This window comes from Chanodichthys erythropterus, chromosome 2 (assembly GCF_024489055.1).
Source record: "Chanodichthys erythropterus isolate Z2021 chromosome 2, ASM2448905v1, whole genome shotgun sequence".
NCBI classification, from domain to species: Eukaryota; Metazoa; Chordata; class Actinopteri; order Cypriniformes; family Xenocyprididae; genus Chanodichthys; species Chanodichthys erythropterus.
This window is the reverse complement of record NC_090222.1, coordinates 11708519-11728533: the sequence shown is the minus strand read 5'-3', so window position 1 is coordinate 11728533 and position 20015 is coordinate 11708519. Positions and strand designations below refer to the sequence as shown.

Genomic DNA, 20015 nt, shown 5'->3' with positions numbered 1-20015 from the left:
TCCTAGTGATGACATGTAGATGGACAAGAGAAGTGGTCCAAGCACTGAGCCCTGAGGTACCCCAGTAGCTTGATGTTGAGACACCTCACCCCTCCAAGATACCCTGAAGGACCTACCTGAGATGTAAGACACTGGAATGTGGTTCCTGAGATGCCCTTTGTCATGAGGGTTGACTGGAGGATTCGGTGGTTAACTGTGTCAAAAGCAGACTCGATCAAGTGTTTTTGCAATGAATGGAAGAAGGGATACCGCTTTGTGGTTTTCTAAAACAGCTGGGTTTAGAGTGGGTTTCTTAAGTAGTGGGGTTATCCGAGCCTGCTTAAATGCTGTTGGAAAGGTACCAGTGGGAAGAGATGTGTTGATGGTGTGAGTGAGCGCACATACAACTAAAGAAGAAATGGCTTGAAGGAGATGAGCAGGGATAGGATCAAGTGGACAGGTAGTAGGGTGATTGGAAAATGATGAGTTTGGAGACTTCCGTCTCCGAGAGTAGAGAGAATGAAGGGCGTTTGTGTGTGTTTGCTGTTAAGATGTGTTCGTCGGTTTGTGGTGTGGGGAACTGGCGGCTGATGGTTGTTTTATTTATGAAGAATGTGGCAAAGTCATCAGTTTTTCAAAGGAAAGAGGAAAAAGGTTTGAAACGTGTGAGAGTTAGAAGAATTGTTCATTTTGATGTGTTAGTATGTTGTTTTAGCAGTGGAGACATTAGCAGAGAAGGAAGAGACGAGTGACTGGTACAAACTAAGGTCAGTGGGATCTTTCGATTTCCGCCACTCCCTCTCTGCAGCCCTCAGTTGAGAACGATGCTCATGGAGAACATCAGATAGAAAGGGGGAGGAGGGGGTGGCGTGGGCTGTCATGGATGGGAGGGATGAATGAGAGTGGAGCAAAGAGCATGTGACCAATAGAAGATTGGTGTGACCTTAAATCTGCAGAATTTCAGTGTTGCAGTAAAGTGGAGTAGACATTTAGAGAATATTTTTACATTTTTGTTGTATTATATGTTTTTAAAAAGACAACGCAGAGGGTGACATCATGTTATGACTGTATTAGGTTGTGGTGTCTGTAGAAATGTTGAATGCTCAAAGTCTAGTGTGACTGCACCTCTTACAGTTTTATTTTCTTTAAATAGTTCTCATTTAACTGCCAAAAAGACAAATTATTTATTCTTAAAGGGTTAGTTCACCCAAAAATGAAAATTCTATCATTTATTACTCACCCTCATGCCGTTCCACACTCGTAAGACCTTCGTTAATCTTCAAAACGCAAATTGAGATATTTTTGTTGAAATCCGATGGCTCCATGAGGCCTCCATAGGGAGCAACGACATTTCCTCTCTCAAGATCCATAAAGGTACTAAAAACATATTTAAATCAGTTCATGTGAGTACAGTGGTTCAATATTAATATTATAAAGCGACGAGAATATTTTTGGTGCGGCAAAAAACAAAACAAAATAATGACTTATATAGTGATGGCCGATTTCAGAACACTGCTTCAGGAAGCTTCAGGCATTATGAATCTTTTGTGTCGAATCAGTGGTTCGGAGTGCCAAAGTCACGTGATTTCAGCAGTTTGCAATTCGTAGATTCATAGCGCCAAGATTCATAACGCTCCGAAGCTTTAATGAAGCAGTGTTTTGAAATCGGCCATCACTAAATAAGTCATTATTTTGTTTTTTTGGCTTACCAAAAATATTCTCGTCACTTTATAATATTAATATTGAACCACTGTACTCACATGAACTGATTTAAATATGTTTTTAGTACCTTAATGGATCTTGAGAGAGGAAATGTCATTGGTGGCTATGGAGGCTTCACTGAGTCATCAGAATTCAACAAAAATATCTTAATTTTTGTTCCGAAGATTAACAAAGGTATTATGGGTGTGGAAACGGCATGAGGGTGAGTAATAAATGACATAATTTTCATTTTTAGGTTAACTAACCCTTTAAAGGCTTTGTGTAATTATAATGACTGTCATCTTACCAACATTTTTCATGTTGCTATTTTGTTTGAAAATCGAATTAAAATGAACAAATTGCTCTGCAATTTGTAGATGTGATATTTTTGACGTAAATACAGCTGTGATTCCAAATCACAAAATGTTTTCAGCGCTGTAACCTCATTTACTGATTATGAGACCACCAGCTTTTACAAGGTTCCTTCCATGTTACTTGCATCTGCTGTGTTTGTAGAGATTTTAGGAAGAATATTGGGATATTTATTGCCTGTAATTTGCCTCAGTCACGCTGTGGAGAGGTGACAGGCAGAAATGAGAACACGGACCTTACTTTGCGTTTTTTAATTCATTAATCAGAAAGAAAAATACCCAGCTGCACAAGACACATCATATTCAGAGAGGCAAAGAGACTACTCATGTTCGTAGAATATTATAGTTGCTATCCATACATTTTTGGTGTTTAAAATCCCTCCAGTGATTCCACATTCTGTCATTTCCTGTCTGTGATGCCTAATAATTGGCTCCTTGTGGACCACAGGAAGCAATCACTGAGGCATTAACTAATGAGGGTCTAAATAAATGAATAGACACATGAACACCAAGCAAACAAACTCTTACATAGGCATTCCTCCTGAGGTTTACAAACATTTTATCCTTCTCTCTGTGTCTCTTTTTTAAAGAAAATGTTATATTGTGAAGTTTTACTGCTGGGTCTTAAGAATGCCATTTTAGTCCTTTTTTTTCCCTCACTGGGCACCATGTTGGCTCTAGTGTGCGATCACCTCCTTATTTAAAAAAATATGTGATTATCGTTATGTGAGATATACATTAAAGGAACACTCCGCTCCAATCCCCTAGAGTTAAACAGTTGAGTTTTACGGTTTTCGAATCCATTCAGCCGATCTCCGGGTCTGGCAGTACCAGGTTTAGCATAGCTCATTAAATCTGATGAGACCAATAGCATCTCGCTCAAAACAAAAATGACCAAAGAGTTTTTTCCTATTTAAAACTTGACTCTTCTGTAGTTACATTGTGTACTAAGACTGACGGAAAATGAAAAGTTGCGATTTTCTAGGACGACATGGCTAGGAACTATACTCTCATCTGGCGTAATAATCAATGAACTTTGCTGCCGTACCATGGGTATAGGAAAAATATCAAAACTCTTTGGTCATTTTTGAGCGAGATGCTATTGGTCTAATCAGATTCAATGAACTATGCTAAGCTATGCTAAAAGTGGTACTGCCAGACCCGGAGATCGGCTGAGTGGATTCGAAAATGGTAAAACTCAACTGTTTAACTCTAGGAGAGTCTATTTTCAACAAAAGTGGAGTGTTTAATATAGACTGGGAGGTCAATGACATATTGGGTTTTCATGTTTTATGGGGACATTCCATATAAACAATGCTTTTTATTATGTACAAACAGTATATTCTATCCCCTGACCCTAAACATACCCCTAAACCTAAACCTATCACAGAAAACTTTCTGCATTTTTACATTTTCAAAAAACATCCTAAAAATTTCCCCACAAGGACAAGGATTTTAGATATTGCCATCATTATGGGGACATTTTGTCCCCATAAGGTAGGGTTTACCTGACACGGTGTCTGATAAGGATCGAGATGTGGGGTGATGACATCATCGTTTCACAAAATATACGGATTGGCTGTACACACAAAAATGCAACGCGTTTTCAGATCTATCCACTCTGGGACCCGGTTTAAAAAAATAGTGGTTTCAGGCTCCCGTCTGGACAAAATTTTTGCCTATACAGCTAAACGCGTGGACGGGCTCTAAACTATTTTAAAAAGTCCGGCATCAGGGATTGAGCTAAGACATTCTGATTAAAAATTATGCAGTCAATTTAAAAAAAAAAAAAATGAAACATGGATGAATCGTTCACAATATGATCGACAACGTGCATTTATGAATATCCATTTCATACCAACTTTACAAACAACAACAGTAATGTCCTGAAGTGGCCATGTCACAGTCTAGATCTCAATTTAACTTCAATTTTAAATAAAAATGTAGCCTACAATAAGTCACACTCTAAAACCCTGAGGAAGTGGTGTCATCATGTGAATTTGTGCATCATGGCGCTGTAACACTATTGCAGTTCTGTGACTGCGTGTATGCTTTATATCTCTCTTTTCTCAGCCTATGCAGAGAGAGAGACAGAGAGAGAGAAACAGAGAGACAGCCGAGAGATGGTGAGAAATCGGCGTGAGAGAAGGGGGAATTTAATAAATTAGATCTAATATAGGCGCCAGGCTGGTCTCCTAGCAACCCAACAGAGCCCTGTCTGCCGAGGGCTGTGTGAAGACCTCCTCCGGACGTATGCTGAGAGGACCCATAGAGCACTGCATCTCCTCCCTCTCTGTTGCTCTCATATAGCTCTAGTGCTGTACCTCAAGACAGCAAAACACACTCCCACAGATTAACCTCATATCTGTGTGTGACTCAGAGAGGAGATCGTAATGAACTCGCAAGGTTGAGCAATTTGTGGTGTCTGTGTGGTATGACACATCTCAGGTGTTCTTAAAAGTAAACTAAATAGCTCAACGCCTTGGGTAAATACCACGCAGTCTGGTGGTTGAACAATATGAAAATGCAATAAAACATTTACGAGAGGTGCACCATACATGGTGTTCTTTCAATAAAAATTGCACTTATACAGTACACTTCTAATGCGGACACTTAAAGGGATAGTTCACTCAAAACTGAAATTTATCCCATGATTTACTCACCCTCAAGCTATCCTAGGTGTATATGACTATCTTCTTACAGACGAGCACAATCGGAGTTATACACAGCAAAATCTCCAGAGTTAAATCAACTCTGCTCAGAGTACATATGGTCCCTCTCTAAATAGTGTTAAAATAACACTAAAGCAGAGTTAAAGTTAATGAGATAATTACGCAATTAATTAAGTGATGATCGTGCATTAGTGATGAACACCTGCTGTTAACAATCTGTGATTCTTCAGAATCACTGAAGAAAAGAAAAATACAAGAACTACAACTGTCTTCAGTCACAGCCTTATTAATTGCTTAATTATCTTAATAACTTTAACTCTGCTTAAGTGTTACTTTAACACTATTTAGAGAGGGACCATATGTACTTTGAGCAGAGTTGATTTAACTCTGGGGATTTTATTGTGTATACTCCATCTCTTCCAAGCTTTACAAGTGAACGGCACTCCTGATTTTGAAATCCAAAAAAAGTGGAACCATCCATCATAAAAGCTATCCACTCAGCTCCAAAGGGTTAATAAAGGCCTTCTGAAGTGAAGCGATTGGTTTTTGTAAGAACAATATCCATATTTAAATCTTTATAAACTAAAATAACTAGCTTATTTTAGTTTTATTTTAGGCAGACAGCCTACGCAAATTGATTTACGCCAAAAGAGTAACCTCTGACCTGACGCATGACGTAATGATGAACGCGGAAGCACAGAGGATAGAGCAAAACAAAACACTGGTCATGAATTAGAAGTCTAAAACAATAATGTTTAAAGAGAAATATCGGAGGATTTCAATATAAGAGAAGAAGAGCTTTGTTTGTTGCACAGCCCTATTTGTTTGAACCGCGAGAGGCGTCTAATCTTATGCTACTCCTACATCCTACGTCATACATTGCTTCAGAAGTTACTCTTTTGGCACGAACACCATTTGCGTAGGCCATTTGCCGGAAGCTAGTTATTTTATCTTATAAAGTTTTAAATATGGATATTTTTCTTTACAAATACCCATCGCTTTGCTTCACAAGACCTTTATGAACCTCCTGGAGTCCTATGGATTACTTTTATGATGGATGCTTGCACTTTTTTGTACTTCTAAATCAGGAGCACTATTCACTCCCATTATAAAGCTTGGAAGAGCTGGGATATTTTTTACTATAACTCTGATTGTGTTAGTCTGAAAGAAGATATTCATATACACCTATATGATGGCTTGAGGGTGAGAAAATCATGGTATAATTTTCATTTTTGGGTGAACTATCCCTTTAATATTCTGCAATATTATTCATTTGCCTGCACTGACACTATTGGATGAGAACTGAGCTGGATGATGACATCACCATTTTCTCTGATTTAAAGACGAATTGAACTCTTTCCATAATTAATGACCTTTTACACAGTTATTAAACCGAGCTGAATCAACACTGAATTGATTTCAGCTGAATAATGGCTGTTTACTATTGTCTTCTTAGAGCTGCTTTATAGCGGAATTGAATTCTGTTTGCATCACTGAATCATTAATTTCCTTTTAACGCTGTGGACCAAAAGTGATGTTTTTCAATGGAAAAAATGTCCTGGACATTTTACCCAAGTGCGAAGGATTGTATTCATCTATAAATGTGTACCATTGTAAACAAAGTGATGGGACAGTGTGCCTCAATAGGTGCCTAAAAGGGTTAGTTCACCCAAAAATTTAAATAATGTAATTTATTCACCCTCATGTCGTTCTCAGCGAGGCCTGCATAGACAGCAATGGTACTTCCTCTCTCAAGATCCATAAAGGTACTAAGAACATATTTAAATCAGTTCATGTGAGTACAGTGGATTAATATTAATATTATAAAGCGACGAGAATATTTTTTGGTGCGGCAAAAATAACAAAAACGACTTTTTAACAATATCTAGTGATGGCTGATTTCAAAACACTGCTTTAGAGCGTTATGAATCTTTTGAGTCGAATCAGTGATTCGAATCGTGTATCAAACCGCCAAACTGCTGAAATCACGTGACTTTGGCACTCTGATCCATTGATTTGATTCGTAAAGCTCTGAAGCTTCATGAAGCAGTGTTTTGAAATCGGCCATCACTAGATATTATTAAAAAGTCGTAATTTTTTATTTTTTTTTGGCGCACAAAAAATATTGTCATCGCTGTATAATATTAAGGTAGAACCACATCAGCTGATTTAAATATGTTAGTAACTTTATGGATCTTGAGAGAGGAAGTACCATTACTGTCTATGCAGGCCTCGCTGAGCCTCGGATTTAATTAAAAATATCTTAATTTGTGTTCTGAAGATGAACGAAGGCCTTAGGGGTATAGAACGACATGAGGGTGAGTAAGAAATTACATTATTTTCATTTTTGGGTGAACTAACCCTTTAAAAAGGGTTTTTTCACAGGGATGCCAAGAACCATTTTTGGTTCCCCAAAGAACCATGTCAGTGAACAGTTCTAAAAAGGATAATTTCGTTCATAGTGGGAAGAACCATTTAATAATCTAAAAAGAACCCTTTTTCACTATAAAGAACCTTCTGTGCAATTGATATATAGTTCAGCTAAAAAATTAATGTGAGTATCATAGCTCAGATAATTTAGAAGAATTTGATGAGAAATATTGTGAAAAATCACTGACTTTTGATTGCAGACGTGCTTCTTTGGTAATGTACACTACTGTTAAAAAGTTTGGGGTCAGCAAGATTTTATTTTGGAAACAACTTAATACGTTTATTCAGCTAGAACACATTAAATTGACATTAAAAGTGACAGTAAAGATGTATAATGTTGAAAAGGTTTTTATTTCAGATACATTTTTTTTTTTCTAGTCAACAATGAATCCTGAAAAGTATAATGGTTCCCACAAAAATATTAAGAAGCACAACATTGATCATGTTTCTTGAGCATCAAATCGAATATTAGAAAGATTTCTGAAAGATCATGTGACACTGAATACTGGGGTAATGATGTCTGCCATTATACAAATAAATTACCATTTTAAAATATATTAAAATAGCATCAGTGTAAATTTGTAATGATATTACACAATATGTAATATTGCATGCACTTGTCTGTGCATTTTTGTCATCGACCAAACTAACACACACGATCTGTTCCGTTATTTTAGGAACGTAGGTTTCCCAAACATCCATTATCAGCAAATATTTGTGAATTGTGATGCACAATTTGAGAATCTGACACCTAAAACTCCATGCACTATAAAACTATAAAGCACATACAGAACTCAAATGTGCTTTTTACATTAATTCAGTAAAGCACTCTTGCTCATTCCGCATTACCACATGCACAGGAAGTGGAGTTGTAAAGTGCTTCCTGTGGGTTGAGCTGGAGGGTCATATTATTGATGTAGCGGATGTTATGATGGCTTAACATGCCCTTGATGCTTAACTGCATTGACTCTATAGTCAGTGTCAGTAAGTGTGTGTGTTTTATCTGCATGGACTATAATACTGAGTGTGTGTATGTGTGTGTGTGTTGGTGGGGGTGGTGCAGGGCGGTAACATCCCTGCAGTGTTACATTGTGCCCTCTTGTGGATATGAACAGACATTATGTGCAGACCTTCAGAATTGCGACCATGTTTCGTCTCATTAAAAATCAGTAGTTTCTGGTGACAGTCTAAAAATTTCTGCAAAATGAGAGTCAAAAAGAGTGTTACAAATATGTAAGGGACAGTATTTATCACTGCCATGAGTGAGGTAAAAATACATTTAATGTATAATATAAATTATGACCTGCAAATCAGGAGAGTGTTTTCCGCTTGCTGTGTCATAGGAAGAGGGTGTTTTACTGTCTAAGGCCTTTAGGACAGGGGCAGCTGTATTCAGACTCATAAAATAAGTTTATTATTATTACAATTAACAATAGACATCTGAGTTACCACAGATTTGTCAAATCTGGATAAATATTAAATCAAACAAATGTTATTTACAAAATCTTTATGACATCGATTTAATTCAAAACAATAATAATGATACTACAATAAAGGTTGAAGGATTAAGGAGTTGGCTCACTCAAAAATGATGTCATTAATTACTCACCCAAGTGTCGTTCCACACCCGTAAGACCTTCGTTAATCTTCGAAACACAAATTAAGATATTTTTGATGAAACCCGATGGCTCCTGCAATGTCACTGAATTTCTCAAGATCCAGAAAGGATGTGACTACAGTGGTTTTACCTTAATATTATAAAGCGATGAGAATACTTTTTGTGCGCCAAAAAACAAAACGACTTTTCAACAATATCTAGTGATGGCCGATTTTAAAACACTGCTTCGAAGCTATACAAATTTTTTGTTTCGAATCAGTGGTTCGGATCGTGTAGCCTCGTTTACTGAAATCATGTGACTTTGGCAGTCCGAACCACTGATGCGATTTAGTACCTTTCTGGGCCTGAGAGTTTCAGTGACATTGCTGGCAATAGAGGCCTCACTGAGCCATTGGATTTCATCAAAAATATCTTAATTTGTGTTCCGAAGATGAACAAAGGACGGATGTGGAATGACATAAGGGTGAGAAATAAATGACATTAAATGATTAAATGATTGAGGATACGACAAAATGTGCACATTTTTGGAAACTGAGGCACTTAAAAAGAATTTGTGGCAATCTTACATGAAAATCTTCTCATAACAGTTTAGTGAAGCGCTACATGTGAACTGCATGGCTGGAGGATATAAATGCTTTCTGTTGACCCACCTGTCTGCCTCCCTTCTGATCCTAACAAAGAAACTTTTACAGTTTTATGAGGTAGAAAACAACAAAAAGGCTTTTTTTTTGAAAAGCTATAAAACACAATCACTGCTGTCTCAGATTCTGATAAACGTTCATGAAAGTTGAACTGAAACTAAACTAAAAAAAAAAAAGGTGTATAAAATATTAATAATGTATTAATTAATAATAACAATAAATTGATTTTGTTTTTATTCTTTTTTTAACCATATGGTTAAACTATTTGAAAATTTAAGTTAATTAAAGTGCATAATAGCTCTCAGTTATGTCTATGGATTAGATTTACATAACAATTATTATAATATTATTATTATATATTTATATCCAAATCAAAGATAAACAGATTTTTAAAAAAATACACATTTAAAAATGTTTTCATATTTCACATCAATATATAATCACAATCACATAATTTTACGTGCATGAAAAGAAAAAAAAAAGTTCAGTATGGTGCAAAACAAACATCTGGTTTTACATCAAACATCAAACCAAGTGGCTTCCAAACTCTCCGGTCCCAATTTAGGACCCAAGAAAGATCATTTGCTGACATGCATGAGAGCATGTGCATGTGGAGAAACACAGCTCTGCAGAAAGCCATGTTTGGATAGTTCCAGAGGAAAAGTACCTTCATCATCACTCTTCAGCTTATTGTTTCACAGACATGAAGTATCTTCTGGTTGAAATCCTCTGGCTGGTCAGCATACACATAGTGTCCTGCACCTCTTATGGCCTAAAACAAATGCAACAAGAAGTTTAACATTAGTTAAAAGAAGACAGGCACTGACTAAGAATACCAAGAAAACAACCAGTGTGTATCAGAAGTGCCATAATAAATTGTAGGTGTTTATTTTGAACCACTGCCACAGATTGTGATATAAAATGATACAATATTTCCACTTGGCTCTTTGTGTAAAACTAACATCCCTAATAACTTGACACAATATTACACAATATTACACAATGGCATTGCAGAACTAGAATAATTAGCTCAGTTTTTGTGGTGGTGGAAAGAGTCAGTCTGGAATACAAGCACATTCATTGTACAAAAAACCTTTGTTTTTGGACTGCTTGCCAACTCAAGCAATTAAAAATTGTACCCTTACATGACTGCTCGTTCTCAACATTATAATCTATTAGAATTTATGCAAAAAACCTCCCACTGGAAGTAAAAAGTTATTTGTGGAAGTTATGTCATACAAGCAAGGCTCCAAATGTCTGTGAAATCTCATGATGCAGTGGTTCCCAAACTTTTTAGAGTGGTACCCCCTGAGGCATTTAACATTCTTCTGCATACCCCATCTCTTCCACTTAGGCGGCAGTCACACCTTTTCTATTAAGGGACAATATTTGCCCCCTTAAATTGATTTTCCAGCACATTACCTTTAGAAATGTTTTAAATAAAAAAATGTTTAATAGAGAAATATGCAATGATGGTAAAAAAAACAAAGTGATACTTTTAAATATTTAACTAAATCTGACAGTTGGTGGCGGTAAGTCACTGTCTTAATGATTCATTCATTCATTCATTCATTCATTCATTCATTCATTCATTCAGTAAATAAACATGTGGTTGTATTTATGAACTCATTCAACTCATTCAAAGCCGCATATTCATTCCTCACTTTTACCCACTTTTATCCCCACTTTTACAAAGGTACATTGTTAAAAATGGCAGTAATATAGGCAGCATACTCTGCACACAACCTATCACATGCATGCTGCTTGTGTGGATGTAGTCAGTAAGTTCTGACTGCAAAAGATGGTCATTTGATTGTATTTCATGTATTTGACCTTTTACAGGATTTTTCCTGTTAGAAATACATGCTCAGTTTTAATGCTATTTTATTTATGTGGGACAGAATTAAAGGGGTCATATAATGCCCCTTTTACAAGATGTAAAATAAGTCTCTGATGTCCCCAGAGTGTGTATGTGAAGTTTTAGCTCAAAATACACCACAGATAATTTTTTATAGCATGTTAAATTTGTCACTTTTTGAGGGCAAGCAAAAACGCTCCGTTTTTGTGTCCCCCTTTAAATGTAAATGAGCTGTTGCTCCTACTAAGAGGGCGGAGTTTCAAGAGCTCGTGTTTGCAGCGTCAGTTACCTCACACAGACTCACTTAAAATGTTAGAAACTTTTCCGCTTTTTATGATCAAAACAGAGTCGGACAGTGATGGAGAGACTCAAGAAGAAGTGACAACATAGAATGCAACAGGATGTTTCTGAATGGTTAGTTGATGAATTTATGTAGCTGATGTGGAGTTAACTATCTTAAAGTCATTGATTGCATATTCTGTCATGATAATCTATAAATCGCTCATGTGGGAACTGTTGTAAGATCCTACAGATCCAGAAAATATATGCTGCATTAAGACAGAACAGGTAAAGTTTAATTACGGTTATAATTTGTCATGTTGTCATCTTGCTTTTATGACAGGCTAATGCTTTTTGTTGCGTACCGTATTGCAATATCATGGCCTCACCCCTTTGTTACGTGTTCTCGGGGGCAGGGTTTATGTAAATTTTAGGGTAAGTCACCAACCCGGGAAGAAGCTCATTGTAGTCCCTATCTGCCGTTTGTTGTAGTCCTTAAGGCCAGAACACACCAAGCCGATGCCGACGAACTAGTGGCGACGAAAGCAGACTGCGAAGTTGGCTCACGTCGGCAGCGTCTATGTCCAAAGTTGGCCTGACACACCAAACCGACGTTCGACAGCTGACGGCCAAATAGCACGTCAGTTCTGCGCCTGCGTGAGATGAAATGCCTTTCTGAACCAGCAGGCGGCAGTAGCTGAACAGCCAATCAGAATGATCAGATGGCCCGACGGACCGACGAGCTCCAACGCCGATTCAACATTTCGAATCGGCCGAAAAAAAGCAGACAAGGACCAACTTCAGCCGACGGTGCGGAACACACTGAGAAAACTTAGTCGACCGACGAAGAAAAAATGCCCGACGGCCGACCGTCGGCTTGGTGTGTTCCTGCCTTTAAAGGTACAATTTGTAAAATGTTTGCAGTAAAATATCCAAAAACCACTAGGCTAGTGTTATATATTTTGTCCAGCTGATTACTAACAATATCTCTAATGTTTTCAACTACTTGTAAATCATGAGAAAATTCCCATTCTAAACAGTGACACGGGGCAGTGCAGTCGCCTGTCAATGACGCAGTTACCTTTGTTACCGCCTTTACTGACGTAGAAACCACATGACAACAGTGCCGTGGACAAATGCGGAAGTAGAGTCTAGCGTCCAGCAAACCACTAGCTCGCTTCAAGCAGTTCCTTATTTACTTCTTGCACGTTTTATGGTGGATTGTGTTACTTATTTATGGAACATAATTACTGTTTACCACCTGCCGCTGGTTCTGTCGACAAGGACAGCTCCCGTAAACTCATGACCGGAAAAGCGGCGCCGGCGACTGTGTCATAATAAAAGTCCCGCTGCTCGTGAGGCGTGTGTTGATCAATCGCTCCAGCTCCTCGTTCAGCTCCCGCAACACTCGCTCCTGCTCTGCTTCATACTACAGTAACGTTAATAATCGCATCCACGAACATGAGTTCTTCCAGACTCCAATCCCTATTCTTTTGCACCGTCCGTTAAGTTAGAGACCACATGTCCCAAGTTTCCACTCTAAAACTTTACGTCATCAAACTACGCCTTTGTTTTGAATAGGCTTCTAGCGACCTCTAGCGGAAAAAAATATCACAAATTGTACCTTTAAACAGAGAATTCTTTAAAAAAAATCTCTCTTTGCAGCGTCCTAACTTTGCAAACGTTGTTTATGCTCTAACAGCAACATTACACACTAACTAAAGGTAAAAAAAATGAAATCGCAATAAACCAACCCTTTAAATGAATGGCAAAACTCAGCATTTTGTTTGAGTACCCACTCTGTCACCTCACATACCCCCAGTGGTACATGTACCCCAGTTTGGGAACCACTGCCATAATGGATATCTTGTCTATCATCATGCCCATAGGGGTCATATATCATGCATCTTTTTTTTTTTTTTTTTGTGCTAAAAATAGTCAGTCAAAATGCCTTTAAGAATCATCCCCTTCGCATGCCGATTTAGATGTGTTGTGGTGTTTGTACACCATTGTTTCAAAACTGTCAAAAATAGTATTTCAGTGCCCCAACCTTCCATAATAGCCTCTTTGAAAATCCTACATGCATTATTAAAGAATCACAAAGCAATATGCTACACAAACTGTTAAACAAGATCTATTATGTTTTGTCTAATGTTATTTTTTGAGCATGAAAAATATCAGTAAGCGCTGCTTCTGAACCCCCTGTAATGCATCGATTGTAGTCTTCTAGAGTTTTCTTCCAGAACGTAAGAGTCATATGCAAAAAAAAAGGGGACGAGGTCTTGTTGTGTTGTCTGCATGTCCAAGAGACGCTGGTTTTTTCCCCACCCCGGATCTAACGTGGTTATGGGAATGACATTTATGAAGCACACTTGAAGCAGTTGAATAATCTCAACATACTGATCCAGCCGACCAATCAGAACACACTGCACTTTTCGGAAGGAGAGGCTTTTATAAAGACAAGAACTAAGCAGAGCATTACTGTCAGACTGAGAAAAGAGGTGCTGCAACCATGTAAAATATGTGAAAAAAAAAAGGTTTTTCAACATTCAAGCATGAAAACCTTAAGCCTAACCTAAACCTAAAGCTTAACTTCAGTCACTCATTTGGAACACTGGGATCCTTCAGAAGGATATGCAGAGGTGTAGGTGCTACACAAAGACAGGAACAGCACAGACTGGCTTTCTCATTACCTCACTGTGACAAAAGTTTCTAAACGTACAATAGGCATTACTGATGTGTAAATGTGGCAACCATTTGTTCAAATGCATTCATCTGTGTTGCAGTATGTTTTATAATACATCAAGCTGTTCTCTTAAAAGATCATGAAAAGTCTCTATGAGTGGCAGTGTGTACTGAGCAGTGAATGGAGAACTCACAATGATCTCTACATGGGAGTTTGGCCTCATTTCTTTGATTGAATTGCCGGAGTGGCCATCTATGCTGGAGCGTGAGCCATAGATCACCGTAATGGGGATGTCGCTGTGAATCAGGCCAATTCTCTGCAGCATGGGCCTCTTTGCCCAGCCATACGGAATGGTCATGTTTTTAAAGGCTGTTTCACCGCTAAATATTATGATCATAATAAAAAAACAAACAACAGACCGTTATGAGCATTTCAACATTCAGACATATATCAAGGCCATTCACAACAAAAGCATAATAGAGAGAGAGAAAGAATGAGATAGATTTTTTAAGATAGACAGACAGACAGACAGACAGACAGACAGACAGACAGACAGACAGACAGACAGACAGACAGACAGACAGACAGACAGACAGACAGACAGACAGACAGACAGACAGACAGACAGACAGACAGACAGACAGACAGACAGATAGATAGATAGATAGATAGATAGATAGATAGATAGATAGATAGATAGATAGATAGATAGATAGATAGATAGATAGATAGATAGATAGATAGATAGATAGGTTTGGTACCTTGGACTCTGGACATTAAGATGGTAGATATATTCTGTGACTCTATTGTCATTAAACATAACTGCAAATTTCTTTTTGAAGTCTGGTCTCAGAGTCTGCACAAGAGTGGGACCTACAGGGCAATGCAAACACAAATCTTAAAAAACTAAAAAGTGAAAATCCACCTGAAATCGATCTATCCAAAAATGATGGATCACCCATAAAATTTTCATCCTATCATTAATTCTTCAGTTCATGTGTCACATGTTCCCATAGTCAGTGACTAATGTCCAGTCCCCTTGAGAATCCTACACAACTCGACAGAAAGTTCTGCAGATTTGGAATGTCCATCACTTACAAAGTTCTACACATAACCACTCAGGGGAGGCAAGGGAGGCACAGCCCACTTAAAGGTGCCATCGAACGTTTTTTTTTTACAAGATGTAATATAAGTCTAAGGTGTCCCCTGAATGTGTCTGTGAAGTTGCAGCTCAAAATACCCCATAGATTTTTTTTAATTCATTTTTTAACTGCCTATTTTAAGGCATAATTAGAAATGCGCCAATTCATGCTGCGGCCCCTTTAAATCGCACGCTCTCCGCCCCCTCCCGAGCTCTCGACTCTATCACTGCATAAACAAAGTTCACACAGCTAATATAATCCTCAAAATGGATCTTTACAAAGTGTTCGTCATGCAGCATGTCTAAATGCGTAAGTATTGTATTTATTTGGATGTTTACATTTGATTCTGATTCCATGGCTAACGGCTAATGCTACACTGTTGGAGAGATTTATAAAGAATGAAGTTGTGTTTATGAATTATACAGACTGCAAGTGTTTAAAAATGAAAATAGCGACGGCTCTTGTCTCCGTGAATACAGTAAGAAACGATGGTAATTTTAACCACATTAATCAGTACATTGGCAACATGCTAACGAAACATTTAGAAAGACAATTTACAAATATCACAAATATTGGGGGCGTACATATTAATGATCCCGACTGTTATGTAACAGTCGGTGTTATGCTGAGATTTGCCTGTTCTTCGGAGGTCTTTGGGGATTTATATGAGAAGGAGGAAACAATGGAGTTTAAGACTCACTGTATGTCATTTACATGTACTGAACTCTTGTTATTCAACTATGCCGAGATAAATTCAAATTTTCAATTTTCAATTCGATGGCACCTTTAAAATTTTGAGATGGAAAATGGGAGAATAATTTAATGTTAATAAAATTTGTTGTGTTATGTCTTTAGAATGTGTATTTCTTGTTCTTGTTTGTAATTTCACCGCTGCAAACCATAATATTACTGGAATTGGAGCTACCGGTTGTTTGATTTTCCGCTGCTTTTTCCTGTGAACAAGCCAAATCTGCAGATGTGATTACAACCATTCAGTGCTAAGGCAAATTTGATGAGACAGAGACGGGGAGGGGGAGGGGGAGGGGGAGGCACAATCCATATTCAGAGACTTTTGCCTCATTGGTAAAAAAAAAATAGCCATTTACCAGGGAGTATTTCACTTTCTCAGCATCACAGAGGTGGCTAGCCTCTCTTGGTATATAAACCAATCCTTGTAGAAAACAAGTGATATTAGTTTGAACTGCTCCTGCTGATAATCTAGACAACCACCTAATTATGAATGATAGAAATATTGAATATTTGTAAAAAAAAAACAAAAAAAAAAGTTTTTACCAAGCTACCATTCGAGTAAAAGCTGAAAGTGAAATTACAGTTGTGGTCAGAATTATTGGCACCCTTGATAAATATGATCAAAGATGACTGTAAAAATAAATCTGCATTGTTTGTACTTTTGATCTTTAATTCATAAAATTAGCAAAAATCTAACCTTTCATTGAAGGAAAATAATTGAAAGTGGGGTGGGGGGGTATAAGTTTTTTTCTCCAAAACACTCTCCACAGCTCCATGTTGGTGCTTCTTCTCTTCAGTTCACTCCACTCTTTTTTTGTAGGGTTCAGGTCAGGGGACCGGGATGGCCATGGCAGAAGTTTCATTTTGTGCTCAGAGACACATTTTTGTGTTGGTTTTGATGTTTGTTTTGGATCATTGTCCTTGCACTCGGTTAGTGAGGTCTGATCGCGCTCTGACAACGGCAGTGATGTCTCGCGCTTATACTTCAATTAGTGCGAGACATCACTTCCGTTGTCAGTGCGCGATCACACCTCACTAACCGAGTGCTGAACGCAGTTGGACATTGTGGTGTTTTAGAGGTAAAAAATGATATAAATGCTGTTCGGTTTCTTGCACAAACCGATCGTTTCTTATCTTAGGACATCAATGTGTCGTCACGAGCCGCAGGGTTTAATTTGGATTTGTCTGTGCACTTGTTTTTTTGACTCTTATCTTCAAATTATTTGACTGACAGACGGCAATGGTTGCAGTTAAAAATCATCATTTGTGTTCTACTGAAGAAACAAAGTCACCTACATCTTAAATGCGTTGGGGGTAAGCAGATAAACATCAAATTTTCATTTTTGGGTGAACTATCCCTTTAATTACTGCCCTGATGGTGGAAATGGGGATTTTCAATGCTTTAGCTATTTTCTTACAGCCACTTTCTATTTTGTGAAGCTCAACAATCTTTTGCTACACATCAGAATTATATTGTTTGGTTTTATTCAATGTGATGAATGATTAAGGGAAATTGGCCTTTGTGTTTGCTCATGTTTATACACAGGAAGTCATGGGTGGACAATTTCATGTTCACGATCACCCTGGTGTGCTAAAAAAAAAAAAATATATATATATGAATGGGAATATACTTCAGAGATATTTTACTCATAAAAAATTTAGGGGTGCCAATCATTGTGGCCAATGTATTTTGGAGAAAAACATTTATTTCACAATGTGATTTTCCCCCCACTTTCAATTATTTTCATTCAATGGAAGGTTCGATTTTTGCTAATTTCTTAATTAAAGATCAAAAAGATAAACAATGCAGATTTTTTTTTACAGTCATCTTTGGTCTTATTTACCAAGGGTGCCAATAATTCTGACCACAACTGTATATTGTCTTGCTGTGTATGTGTAATGTAATTTTATTATATTTAAAGGACATTTTAAGCAGTTAAAAAACAAACAAACAAACAAACAAACAAAAACATCCGGGTTCTCAGATTTCATTTAAAAAAAAAGTAAAAAAATAAAAACTCACCAGCCAACACTGCACATTACTATTGTGTTTGTTTATTAAATATTCTGGCTACTTACATTTTTAGCATCTTTCAGCTATTAATAAAACTATAGTACACTCAGCTTGGTTTAACAATTTTCACTATGTTAATGTCTATTCCACAGAATTCTGTAGATTTCCCTAAGAAATTAGCACATAAATGTGAAAAAAGTCTGGGCTTGGGTATGATGTTTCTGGGTATGAGGTTTTGCCACTCCTAAAATACTGGGTAATTTGTGCCCTGGCGATTTTATATTAAACTAGCACTCAAGGACACTGAGATGACATCATTTTTGGATGATCTGAAATTCATATACAACAAACAATATATAACATATATAACAAACATTATCAGTGTAGAAAATAGGAAAAGAGAAAAAGAGAAATGAAATATTATCCCAGATGAGATATTAAAAGGCTAAAATATAATTGGAACATCATCATTAATATTAATCTATGAAATTCAAAACAAAATTTTCAGATCCTTGATAATTCTAGGATTTTTGCCAAAGCCAATTTGTTCTTGCAAAACACTTTTACTGCAGCATATACACAGAAAGTAATGTGATTAAAGTATGCGATATGAGACAAGTATGAGGTATGATAAGAGACATGCTCCAATTACTGAGTGAATCATTTCAGTGAAATTGCAAAGTGTGACGTCTTGGCTAAATCTGTCCCTGGGTTTCATTAATGACAATCTTTATCAAATGGTGTTCTACATCATTTAAGATATACAAGCACATCTTGAGCCTTAAGCTGTAATTTCTCTTTCTCTCATTAATATTTTTATTACATTTGATTTGCACTCTCGGATTAGAGTTAATCTTACCTAAAGGTCCAGCCAACCTGAGACCAGCGAGGGGGTTGAATGGGCTCAGCATTGCCCCTATAGCTTTGATCCACACAGGAATAGGCCTATCTTGGTCTCCTGTGTTAGGGCGCTCTGGAAAACCCCACGGTTCTACCAGAATCAGGTGCTTTACTCTGGACAGTGGGTAAAGAAAATTACATACTGTAATAAGTCTTTAGCATATTTTCAATTGAATCTAAATGGAGTTACACTGACCATGTTTTTTTTTTTTTTTGCTAATAATCCGTGCATCCTGATACCCAGAGACCAAAAAAAAAAAAAAAAATTATTTGTGGGCAAGATAGAAGCGAAACTACTCAGGGAAATGCAGCAACTCTAATGCTGTTGAAATCGGATGCTAACAAAAATAGTTTAGAATCAAATTCTGAGTTGAAACTGCTGACAGACAGAAAGGTTGTGGGAAATGGGGAAACAGGAAGGATGTGAAAAACAGTGGTTTGCATCCAGAGTCCACAGTTACAACACAACAGGACATAGAAGAGAGTTTCTAAATGTGAATTTTAAATGTGAATTAATGTAAGACAGGATACAGAATGGCAAATTATAAATCTGAATTTAAGAAAGGTGATCAAAGAATGTTAAGTGAGTCAGAAAATGTTTGGTGAGTTATTAAAAAAATGCATTATTGCAATTTGCTTTTCTGTATGAATTATGCAGAAATATATTATCTCATTCACATAACATTAGATAACATTAATAATTTAGAATATTTTTTTTATGGACCATGGTAGAAATAACACTTTTTCACATAATGCTCTAATTTACTAATATACATATGTCAATATTTATTCTATAAAATAAAAATTTGCTTTGATACTGTGTTAATTGTTTTGGCAGGATTTAACTTAAGTAATAAGAATTCAAATCAGATTAGAAAAATGTATTCTACACATAAGATAATAAATAAGCAGAATTAGTCAAAATTAATGTTTTAATATGTTATTTAAAAAAAAAAAAGATGCAACAGCCATTC

General features: G+C 37.0%; 1 protein-coding gene across 3 annotated transcripts in view; it reads right to left on the bottom strand.

The window, feature by feature from the left end:
• Positions 1-7370: 7370 nt before the first annotated feature.
• Positions 7371-20015, bottom strand: part of abhd5a (abhydrolase domain containing 5a) — a 28515-nt gene continuing 15870 nt past the window's right edge. For 2 of the 3 annotated variants that reach the window (XM_067401092.1, XM_067401105.1), the window contains 4 exons: positions 19001-19155; positions 14997-15108; positions 14429-14615; positions 7371-10184 (listed from right to left, as the gene is read on the bottom strand). In XM_067401092.1, coding sequence (XP_067257193.1) covers positions 10095-10184; positions 14429-14615; positions 14997-15108; positions 19001-19155 — 544 coding nt within the window. In that variant the 3' untranslated portion in view covers positions 7371-10094. The remainder of the gene's footprint in view (positions 10185-14428; positions 14616-14996; positions 15109-19000; positions 19156-20015) is intronic. The other variant, XR_010896457.1, reaches the window with a different exon arrangement.